Genomic DNA, 12,045 nt, shown 5'->3' with positions numbered 1-12,045 from the left:
GCGGACCGCCGCTCAGCTCCTGGTCCACCGGGGCGACCACGACGCGGCGCTCCGCTCGTCCGCTCCTCGCCGCGCCCGCCCGACGTGCCCCTCGCCAACCGCCAACCGCTCCTCTTTTTTCCCTTGGTGTATTTTTGTCCCATGTCCAGACCAAATCAAGCTGCTGCACATCTGTTTGTGAGTGAGATTAGACACACATATGTCTGCAAGGCTAAGGGAGGCCTTGGTGAGCGTCTCGATGGGAGTTATGAACTCCCTTTGCGATGAGACCGAAGCTCTCATGGATGAAGAGTACGTCAAGTTCAGCAACATGTCAAAGGAGTTGTCATTCATCAGAGATGAACTCAGCTCCATGAATGCTTTCCTAGAGATTCTAGCAGACAAGGAGGAGCTCGATCCCCTGACCAAGAATTGGAAGAACCAAGTAAGGGAGATGGCTTATGACATTGAGGACTGGATTGATGAGGTCATGCGTCATGCCAGCCAGGACGGTACCGCAGCTGGTCTCATTTGGAAGATCATTCAGCGTCTCAGTATGCTGAGAACCAAAAATCGTATTTCAAATGAAATACGACAGATCAAGGCTCGTGTCATGGAGGTGAGTCATCGTCACAAAAGGTATAAGATTGATGTGAGCACCTCTGCATCTAAATATGTGTCTGTTGACCCTCGCCTTCATGCACTTTATGCTGATGAAGATGGCCTCGAGGGCATGGATGGTCCAAGGAATGAGCTAGTTGAGTTGTTGCTAGACGAAGGTCAACGATTGAGGGTGGTATCTGTTGTAGGAATTGGTGGTCTTGGTAAGACCACACTGGCCAATGAGGTGTACAAAAGGATTGGAGATAAATTTGATTGTCAGGCATTTGTATCAGTCTCGCAGAGACCAGACATGACAAGGATTCTCGCTAATATGTTTTCACAACTTGGGCAAGAACCACCTTCTCAACCTAGCGAGGTGCAGAACCTCATTAATGATCTTAGAAAACATCTACAAGACAAAAGGTACGTAAGTTCTTATGCTTTTAGAATGTATATAATCTTCAATGGACTCTTTTTTTTTATCATATAAGCTTTGATAAATATCATGTAGTGTGGTGTTGTCAGTATATAGGTCCAACTAATTTAGTCCAAACAATTCCTTTCCGCTCCTTACTCGTACTATTTAGAGCTAAGAGTATCAGCGTAGTGTTTTCTTTTGAAGAACAGTCTATTTGCATAGTTGATATGATACATATCCTTTGTATGAATGTTTGCGCAGGTACTTTGTCATATTTGATGATATATGGGAGGAATCGGCATGGGATATTCTTAGATGTGCCCTCCCCAAAAATGAGCAGGCTAGTAGAGTTATAACAACTACACGCATTGAAACTGTAGCTATTGCTTGTTGCAGTTATCTGCATGAGTATGTTTATAAGATGGAGCCACTAGATGACCAACAATCAAAAAGGTTATTTTTGAATAGAATATTTGGCTCTGAGGATGCTTGCCCTGAACAACTGAGAGATATTTCAACTGAAATTTTAGACAAATGTAACGGTTTGCCACTTGCCATTGTTAGTATTTCTGGCCTTTTAGCTAATCAAGCAACCACAAGAGTTGAACAGTGGGAACACGTAAGGAATTCTTTGGGCAATAAGTTTGGGAAATGCTCTGCATTGGACAGTACGAGACGAATATTGCAGCTCAGTTACAAGAACCTTCCTTATTATCTGAAGGCATGCTTTCTATACCTTGGCATTTATCCAGAGGATTACACAATTTGGAAGAACGATGTGGTCAAGCAATGGATAGCTGAAGGTTTTGTTAGTAAGGTGCAGGGACTAGATGCAGAAGATGTTGCAAGTAATTATTTCAATGAGCTGGTTAATAGGAGCATGATTTCACCTAATGATGTCAACTACCAAAACGAGGTATTATCTTGTAAGGTACACGATATGATGCTCGATTTTATATTGAGTGAGTGCGCAGAAGAGAATTTTCTGAGAATAAATGATAAACCCAATGCCTCGTTAGGCCTGCACAATAATGTCCGTCGACTCTCCATTCAATATGACAATGGAAACCATAGCGTCATGGATCCAGCCAAAAATCTGTCACATGTTCGATCTCTTGCAGCTTTTGGAGGCTCCAATTTCTTGTACCTGAATCCTCTTTCAGAGTTCAGTTTTCTTCGAGTTTTAATTGTTGGGTTCTCAGATGTTTCCTATAAGATGGAACTGGATTTCCTTGGAGTATGCAAATTGTTTCAACTGAGATATCTGAAGATTGAAACCAACATTCATGTACAGTTACAATTACCTGAGAAAATTGGGGAGCTACAGCAGTTGGAGACCCTGGACATAGAGTGGGGATCAGTTGTTATTCCATCGGATATCATTTGTCTGCCTTGCTTGACACATCTTATTATTCCGGAAAGTACCCGATTACCTGATGGGATTGGCAACATGAAGTCTCTAGTAACTCTGCAATCCTTTGATCTGGGGGAGAACTCAATAGACAGCATCAGGGGTCTCGGCCAACTGACCAATCTAAGAGATCTCAAACTCTGCTATTCCAGAACAACAATCTCCAACACAGCATTGTGTATGGATGTTTTACAATCTTCACTTGAGATGCTTTGCAACCTCAAATATCTATACATGTACTGGCCTGGTATTTGTGGGAGTGGTTTGAGTTTGTTAAACCCTTCTCCCCGCCATCTGCAGACACTAGAATTGACCTACTGGTGTTTTCCCAAAGTCCCTGAATGGATTGCAGAGCTCCATGAGCTCCAAGTTCTGAAGATTGCGATCAGAGAACTGTCAATGGATGGTTTCCTTGTCCTTGCACGGTTGCCTGCACTTACAAACCTAGGATTGCGCACCCAAGTATCACCTAGAGAGGGTATCACGATCTACAGCATGGCGTTCCCAGCCCTCAAGTACTTCAAGTATTGGTGCAGGATACCACGTCTGACCTTTGAGGCTGGAGCAATGCCGAAGCTGGAGAGGCTTAAGTTACGCTTCAAAGAAATCTTTGAATCACCTTCGGGTATTGAACACCTGTTCGCTCTCAAAGAGGTCTTTCTAGAAATTGGTGGCCTCCGTGGAAAGGTGCCCAAGCGAGGATGTGCCTTGTCTGTGTTGATTATGGCCATCGACATGCATCCAGGTTGTCCAAGACTCAAGATTGTCAGATGCCCACATCTGTAGTACCATTCTGATTAGTAGTGTTGATGGCATTGTACACATGTGGCTGGTTGGAAGCAGGCTTTCAAAATGGAGATTATCCTGCATTTATACAGGATAAACGCTGTAAGATTGGCTGAGTGCTTTGTAACATTCTTGTATATTCTTAGTAGCTTCTCTATAGTTGTTTCTTGTATATATAACTCTCATTTTGCCTTTTAATTAATGAAAATATGTGGGTGCTTCCCTCACAGTTCCTGGTTATAAAAAATGATCACAGTCCCAAATCAGTTTGAGGAATCAAGGGATCATCTATTCCTTAGCTGTCCATATGCAGATTGCAGAAGCATGCTGGAATACCATCAACGTTTCATGTTCCACAACTAGTGGACCATTTTCAGATCTTAGAATCCCCAAAGTCCGAACTACGGCTACCATTTTTTATGGAGATCATCATCATCATGCGCTGGTGTTTTCGGATGTCGAGGAAATGATCCCATTTTCAAGGTTGTTCAACCATCAATTAAGAATGCAGATCCCCTTTCAGGAACGAACTTGCTTTAGTTTCTCTCCGAGCAAAGCCATCACGTGCCCTTATTGGAGCATCGCTTTTTGCTCACCCTGTGGTTGCTCTTATGCGGCTGCTACGGCGGGGAAGGGTGCCTGGGGGAAGGTCGCCCGCGTGACCGCCAGGTTTTTCTTGAAGCGATGAAAAAACTGCTTAAGTTGTTTCTGCTCAGTACTAGAAAATGGGTCAACTTACCAGAAGCAAGAGTGCAAGACCCTACTTGGCCTCATTTCGCAGATTCTGCGCATTGTGGTTCAACATGATTCATAGGCATACATGGATTTACAGAGCTCACACGCTCACAAAAATCTACTGAATGAGCTTTACTCTGACTACAGTCTACAGCAAGGAATACGACCTCTCAAAATGCAGTATTTACAACGATGGTAGAGGACCAGCACAATTTGCCAGGCCACCCACCGGTACATATAGAATGCAGTGAACAGATTTGCTGATGCGGACTACCAAAATGGAATCTGCTTGGAAGAATGAGACTCAGATGGTTTGCCATCCTTCCTCTCCTAAGGTTCCACTAAGCAGCAGGTTGCATCTGCAGATCCTCGGATTTCCAGACAACGTCCTTTAAGGTCTTGGAAAGATTCTTGAAGAACTGCACAAAGTCACAGCTTACACATATAAGTAAACTACTGGTGAATCTGTTGAAGAACAAAATATAGATTATGAATCTCTCTAATCCAAACTACTGGAATAGTGGAATTGATCCACTTCTCCAACCACCAGTTCAGATTCATGAATAGATATTTTTCTTTTATAAGCACGATCATTGCGTGTATGGTAGTTACCTTATGAAATTCTAGAGTGTCGCCTTTTGCTTTTCGGAAGTCTACCATATGAAAAGAGGGTGCAACTTGCAGGATCTGAACCAAAATGCCCAATAAATGCAGGTAGATGAATTTTACATAAAAAAGATTGCACTTCAAGATGTTTGTTTGTATCATTACCTCAGTAGCAACATTGAGGTTTCCTTTCCTCCCTGCTTTCAATTTTTCGAGCCTCAACTGGTCACACAATGAAAGAGAATTTCAGCATGCAGAAAGATCTATTTAAAGTTTGTATACATTATTGAGAAGTTTGAAAACGTAAGGTAAATATTCAGATAATCAGTTCTCATAGAGTTGTGGGGAGGAACCTTGTAATTTTTCTTCTGAACATTGAATCCTAGAGGTTTTGCAGCTTCCTCAATCTTGCGGACAATTTCCTTGGGTGGACATTTTGAGGTGAACCTTGTTTCTCTTTTGAATTCCTGCAAATAGAAATTATTACAAATATAAATAGAAAGTATAGAAGAATGATAATCCTAAAATGCGAAAAAATGTAAAATTTTCAAAACCAATGTTTTAATCACATAGGCATATAGAAGTACTATCTTGTAAAATGCATTATAATTGTGTAATTGACTTCACCTTCACTATCTGCTCTAATTTCCAAAGGAAATTCTAGTGCATGTCACAATCATGAGGCAATGTCCTTCGGAAATCATGATGATTTAAGCTATCAAACATTGCATTTTCAATGTTCTAGGTTACTACAGAGGAGTCAAGAACATCCAGTACCTGCTCTGAGTCAAATAAGTTTCCAAGATTTAGGCCTGCTGACATTGAAATAAGTTCAAATGCATTCAGAGCTACTGGCTCTTCTTCTTTCTTTTCTGTCACATGGTGCTCCTGAATGATGGAAAATAACATTAGTAGAACTAGATGGTAACTAAAATCTGTGACATTATGCATGAGACTGAAAATAGAAATGCACCAATCACTCACTTCTGAATCATTGAAGACAGCATCCACATCATCCAATGTGGTGTCATATTTTTCGTCAAACTCCGGACGCTTGTAGCCCTTTTTGAACCACTCATCCTCTAATATTTCAGGGATTGTTATTCTCTGCCAGGGTTTACCAAAACATAAGCCTAATGTTATGGAGCAAGAGAAAATTATGAAGGCCATTCATTTTGAAACTAGACTCAGCACACGCTCATGATGAAGATGAACCACAATCCAGTTTCACCTCTTCCTTTTTGTCTGGAAGTTGCAATTCTTTACTTTTTTCTCGTACACGCAGGAGAGCTGCGTATCATTGTATTAATAGAAGAAAGAGTCATACAGAGACCCAAACACACACCCACACACACTAGATCATGTAGATCCTAATCACCTTTTCCAAGAATGAAAAACGACCACGAGAGTAGGCAAGAACTGAAGCCTAATCAACCCCTCTGATAGCAGGCAGGGGGAGGCCCTTGGCTCCTGCCATGCTCACACAAAGGGTTTCATTTGGAAATATGAATTGCTTATACCTTTTCCTAAAGGAATAATGAGCTAAGCTTTTTTCCTCAACTGCATCTCACAGTGGCCATGTGCGTACTAGTAATCACATTGGGAACTTCTAAAACTTGTGTCAATCTGAGTTACATGACAATCCCTGGATCGATGGGAATATCATTTAGTTGATGCTTATCAGCGATATCAATGATCTGTCAGCCTACTAGGGGATACACTGTATGGTGAGTACAGATCTATTCTATTTCATTATCTTAAGATTATTTCGCTAGTATTTTTATTTTCAAGCAGCTTTTGTGCTCTGGCATACCGTCATTGGATTTGGATCAAGGATTCTTGTTAACAACCTCTTGGCAGGAAAAGATGTCCACGGTGGAAATGTAAATTCTGCATTCGATATCTGCCAGGAATATAAGGTAAAGTCAAATAAGCATGAATAAGCAAGACTGCAGCAGTAATCTAAAAGCCGTGCAATGCTCACTTTCTTATACAATGTCATAAGATTAGAGTCCTCAAAAGGCAAATACCCTGCTAGCAGAACAAACAGGATAACTCCACATGACCACAAATCAGCCATTGCACCATCGTAGCCTTGATCTTCAAGGACCTAAAACAAAGTTGGTAGAAATATTTAAACCATTGCATTCCTAATGAAATGATAATTGCCGTAGCATCCATCATTGATTCAGTTTGTGAAGTTTCCTGGCATTACCTCTGGTGCAACATAGTTTGGAGTTCCACAAGTTGTGTGCAGCAATCCATCATCCTGAACAAGATAGAAGAGAAGAAACATGCATAAAATATGTTGAGGGGTCTCAAAATTTTCAAACATAAACGGCTATGATTAATTGTAGACTAAAAGAATTACCCTCTCATACTCAAGTATATTGGTAACTTAGATGCATATAGGCGAGAAGTCATTACCTTGATTTGCTGAGATAGCGCACTGAGCCCAAAGTCAGAGACCTTCAGGTTTCCATGTGAATCGAGCAGTAAATTTTCAGGCTGCGAGTACCATAGTTTAGATTCAGAAATAGATTCTTGATTACAGAAAAAAGCGCACAAAATAAATGAGCTCACTTTTAAATCTCGGTGGTACACACCCCTACTATGACAATAATCAACCGCATTGATTAATTGTTGGAAGTACCTCCTTGCCTCATCTTCCCTCATTCTACCATGGTTAACCTTTATGATGAGGAAAACAAAAAGTTTACCGTAAATGAAAAATTGTCAGTGACAAATTGACTTTGTGGACATTGAAACAGTAAAGTAGGCAGAGGGTATGGCAGAAACTGCATAAACTGGAAAGGATGTCCATATCGCTTACAATTTTGTCAAAGAGCTCACCACCGGTAGCATATTCTAACACAATGTAGATCTTTGTTTTACTTCCCATCACCTAAAGATGAATGAAAACATTGAATTTGTCAAAGATCAGCAATTGCCTGCTTTATGTGAAAAGAAAATAGGCATGCTAAATGATTATGTTAGGAATTTCTGACTTTGTCTCTTTTCTGATCAACTACTTTGTCTTGTAAGATCAACTAGAAGATCGAGAAAGGTACCTCATACATGCGAACAACGTTGGGATGCTTAATCAACTTCATCGTCGAAATTTCCCGCTTAATCTGCAATTGACCATGTAGTTTTTTCATCAACAAAATATTACTTCCAGCAGGAGCTATTAATTCAACGCTGACCAAAGTTGCTAAGCTCATGGGCTATTCGAAAGTAAGACACTAAGGTGGGTGCAGAATCTGAAGGAAGGGCCACAATCTACGTGATGTGAAAATATCACCAAACATTACAAAAATGCAGCAATAATTCAAAGTGTGTGATTGAAAGTGACCTGCTCAACCATTTTGTGCTTGAGGACCTTCTCCTTATCTAGGATCTTGATGGCCACCGGTTCACCAGTCTCCGTGTTCTTCGCGAACCTGACCTTTGCGAATGTACCTTCGCCTATGGTCCGGCCGAGCTCATACTTCCCCACGCATCTCTTCACCTTGGTTGTACTCATTCCCTGCCTTATCCCCCCTCTGAAATATCAGGAAGCTTCTCGCAGTCTGGTGGTTTCGCCACCCTTGTCCTGTGGAAAATTTTACCCAGATTGTTACAGCTCACGTTGAAAAAGATGACATGCTGATACTTGTCTAACAGCGTAAACTTCTGAAATTAACCAAGCACAAGTCATTATACGAGTTTACTTAGGACGTGTGATAGACTAGTATCTCATTTCTTCTCCAACCATCACTGATCTTTTTTTTTTGAGATCAACCATCACTGATCTGTAAATCCTATCAATGGGCTTGGGCAAATGCAAATCCACGATTTCCTCAAAAAAAAAATGCAAACCCAGGACTGGTGAACAACCGTTGGTTCAGTGTGTTTGTTACTTCCCACCAGAAGCCAAGTCAGAATTAAAATTGGTGAACTGCTCCAATCAGTGGGGTTGGCTAAGTAGAAAAGATTATGTGAGATCCAAAAACTATTATTTTTCTTCCTAGAACAGGAATGTTGAATTGGGACTTTGGGAGTCAAAGGGAAGTTAGACCCTCCTTGGGTTCTGAAGAGAATAATTGTCAATCAGCCACGAGGGGGCTGCAGGAAAGATAGGAGTTGAATATTCAGTCATCCATTCAGAAAAGCATAACACCACATGTGAGGTGCTGCCCATGGGGAAATTGGGCGTATTCCAAAATTCCATTCTACCAGCAATCGGGCAGCCCAAGAACATGAAGCTTGCAGTGCCCCTCTCAAACAGGGAAGGAAGGGATTTAAAGGTGGGGGGAAAAAAGAAACTAGCAGGAACAATGCAGGCTAAAGAAGCTCATTCAATATGCCCCGATTCTGTAGTCATGCTGGTGGCTGGAAACATAAGATCGAAGTGAGTCCCCGGGTTAGGAGGGGAAATCAAGATTGCTGGAAAGGATGAAGCAACTGTACACGGGACATTCAGCAAAAAGCCGGATTTCAGGCGTAGGCTGGAACAAAAACCAACCAACTTGGGCTGAAAGGAGCAGATCGCATCGCTGCATACCAGAAACAGAAATAAAGAGAAGAGGCAGAGGAGCTTACAGGATCAGGCGAAGAAAATGCAGAGTAGTAGGATCCGTCGCTGTGCTCAGCCGGCGCTGAAAAAGATCTCGGGAAACGGCTGTTGGGGGCGAGGAAGAGCTGCTAGGCTTCCGAGGAGGCAGCTGCTGAACTGAGAGCCATGGTAGGGCTCCAGGAACGGCTCCTGAGCCGTTTTTGCCGAAGCTGCGCCAAAGAGAAAAAAAGCAAATAGCTTCGGTAAAGCCGGGGAGAAGCCCCCTCCACCTCGTGTGGTTCTAGGTAAGAATAAAAAGAGAAAAAGAAAAAAAAACATAATTGAATGAAAATAAAAAAATTAGTTAATCTATATTATTTTAATTAATCATTTTCGTTTCAATTGAAACCATGTAAATTGATTAAAATCATAATACAAAATAGTCTGGGTATAATTGACATTTGATATCTTCATGACAAAACACGAGGAGCCATTTTACCAAATGTTTTACAAAATAGCTCCATCTACACCACAAAAGCCGCTTCACTAGAGGAGCTAGAGCCGGAGCTGTTTTAGGAGAAGCTGAAGCCTTACCAAACGAGCCTTAAGTAGGGGAGGGAGAAACCTGGGTATCATACCAACTAAGCAAGCCGGCTAGGCTTTGGTTTTATAGCGGCAGGCAGGCAGTAGAGGCAGGCAAAGATAAGACCCTTTTGGAACGGAGGAAAAGTTCTATAAAAATTTCTCCTATGAAAACCTTTGGAATCCTATCAATTTCTTTGACAATCCTATGGGATGTGCTTTTCCATAGGAATTTTGGAGGAAAATAAATATGAGATCCAACCTCATGTTTTCTTTCCTCTGTGTCTTAGGATTTCTATATTTTTCACATTCCTCATCTAAACATATGTTTTATATCTATCCTATATTTTAGGTAGTATTTCACAGGCAGTATTTCAATTGCAAGCGAGAGAGGTAGGGAAGAAGACGACGACAGAAGGAGAGGACAGGGCATGTTGTTTGGAAGTTTGGAATATGCGACTGCAACTGCATCCACCCACATGGGGCTTCCCCTTCCCTGGCCTGCTGTCAGGGGTGGGCCCCACGGGGGCCGCAGACAAGTCGCCGGGATGCCACGCCGTCGTACGGCCTCTGCCGGCGTGCAGCATGATTGCTGATGATTCGCGATCGAGATCGCCGGCCGGACGTCTCCTCTGCCCCCGGGCCGGGCCGATGATGCATGCTTGGCAAGACGAGACGCCAAACCAACCGGGAATCTGCAAGGCGACCAGGAGGATCAAATCCTAGGTTTAACGCGCGCGCTCTTTTCTTTCTAGTTGTAGACTTGTAGGTAGTCCATGTACCTCTTATTATTACTTACACGTATATGAGCATTTGCACCTGTTATAATTTTAAAAAGGAAAATCAAAACTCCTTTTTTAGATAGAGGGAAGAACAAAAGCTCTAGCACGGTGCATGCAGCCTAGCTAGAACCTTTGTTGCAGATCAAAGACCAAATTAACACATGAAGGAAGAAAAAAAGAAAAGAAATTAAGATGGCATATAGTTTTAATTTAGTGTAATTTTGAGCTTTCCGAACAAAAAAACGCTCGCAGGGCTGCCATTTTGAGTTTTCCGGCCGACCAAATTAAATCAGGCGGCTAGCAAAACCAAGATTAATGATCGTTGTGTCTCAGTTGCATGACGTAGGTACGTGAGCCTAAATAAATTTGTGTAGACGAATTGCTAATATTAGCGTGTAGTTAGCTATTTCTTCTGTTTCAAAATATAGGTCGTTTTAGTTTCATAGATTTTGCTACATATCTAGACATAGTGTATATCCAGATGTATAGCAACATCTAAGTTAGAAAAATTAAAACAATTTATAATTTGCAACGAAGGGATTAGGTTTGTTGCCCAGGTTTATTAACTCTCTCTAGCTATACTACAATATGGCTCGATCTGCCCCACCACAATTTGAGTAGTCAAGTCAGCAGCTCCGATATGCATGCACACTTGCCTGAGGCCACGTCACCTGTCCGTCCATGCATGCGTGGTGGACCGAGACTATTTAGTTACCTTGGATCGTTCGACACGTGTCATTATTTGCATCACGGATGATTGCGCTAATTATTAATCATATCTTCATCCAATCACCCCTCTCTGATCATTATTCCCGGCCGGCCAGTACGTACAGCCTTTTGCTACCATAGCGTACTACAGATTAATAAAGGACCCAATCATGCAGTGGCTTCGACGACCGATCTACAAGAACACGATCGACCACGACACACAGCTTGTTGCTGGTCATGGTCCTCATCCTGCCCTAGATACGACCGATGAGGCCAATCCTGATGGAGGTTTCATAAGTAATAGTAATAGAGTGCCACGTAAGCAAATTTTGATGACATGGTAAAATTTTAAAATAAGAGAGAAGATGAAACTTCATGTACTGTTTTCATTCGCTGTATGTCTTACACAATTAAATGCATTGAGTACATATGAAACATCAACATTGAAACTGTGCATTGTAGGATGGTGTTTCATCCATCTATTGATTGTTATTTGATGACATGGCAATCTTGGAAACATTAAAATGAAACTTGCCATTGAGATTAGCCTGATAGGTACTATAGGGTTCAAGAATGATGACCGGCCACACAGCTCGCTGCGCTGTCCAAATCAGATAATATAAGAATATTAAATAACTTAGATTTGATTACAACTGCTCCAAATTAAGAGGTTACTTTAGATTATTTCTACAATGCCATAGTAAGTGAGTGATTTGGATACAAATTTAGGTGGTCGTTAATTTTGATTATTTTTATATAGGTGGGTAATTTAGATGAAATTTTAGGGCTATTTTAGGTTATATTTTCATGATAGTTTTTTGAAAAACATGCTAGGTACTACCTATCAAGAAGAAGGGAGATAATTAAAAAAAAAGAAACATTATATTCTAGCTATGCA

General features: G+C 41.4%; 2 protein-coding genes across 2 annotated transcripts; one reads left to right on the top strand and one right to left on the bottom strand.

Annotated features, from left to right (window-relative positions):
• Positions 1-238: 238 nt before the first annotated feature.
• LOC101765219 (disease resistance protein RPP13) lies at positions 239-3,451 on the top strand. The gene is made up of 2 exons (XM_004978288.4): positions 239-1,005; positions 1,262-3,451. Exons 1-2 carry the CDS (start codon positions 239-241, stop codon positions 3,195-3,197), a joined length of 2,703 nt encoding a protein of 900 aa, XP_004978345.3. The 3' UTR covers positions 3,198-3,451.
• Positions 3,452-3,913: 462 nt separating this feature from the next.
• Positions 3,914-9,331, bottom strand: LOC101769028 (CBL-interacting protein kinase 32). The gene is made up of 15 exons (XM_004977402.4): positions 9,123-9,331; positions 7,894-8,133; positions 7,610-7,672; positions 7,372-7,443; positions 7,122-7,229; positions 6,966-7,046; positions 6,754-6,807; positions 6,523-6,648; positions 6,352-6,441; positions 5,523-5,645; positions 5,316-5,426; positions 4,892-5,005; positions 4,704-4,760; positions 4,545-4,619; positions 3,914-4,351 (listed from the first exon to the last, which is right to left on the bottom strand). Exons 2-15 carry the CDS (start codon positions 8,062-8,064, stop codon positions 4,274-4,276), a joined length of 1,323 nt encoding a protein of 440 aa, XP_004977459.1. The 5' UTR covers positions 8,065-8,133; positions 9,123-9,331; the 3' UTR covers positions 3,914-4,273.
• Positions 9,332-12,045: the final 2,714 nt, after the last annotated feature.

The sequence above is a fragment of the Setaria italica genome, chromosome VII (genome assembly GCF_000263155.2).
Source record: "Setaria italica strain Yugu1 chromosome VII, Setaria_italica_v2.0, whole genome shotgun sequence".
Classification (NCBI taxonomy): domain Eukaryota; kingdom Viridiplantae; phylum Streptophyta; class Magnoliopsida; order Poales; family Poaceae; genus Setaria; species Setaria italica.
This window is presented reverse-complemented; position numbering and strand designations above follow the sequence as displayed.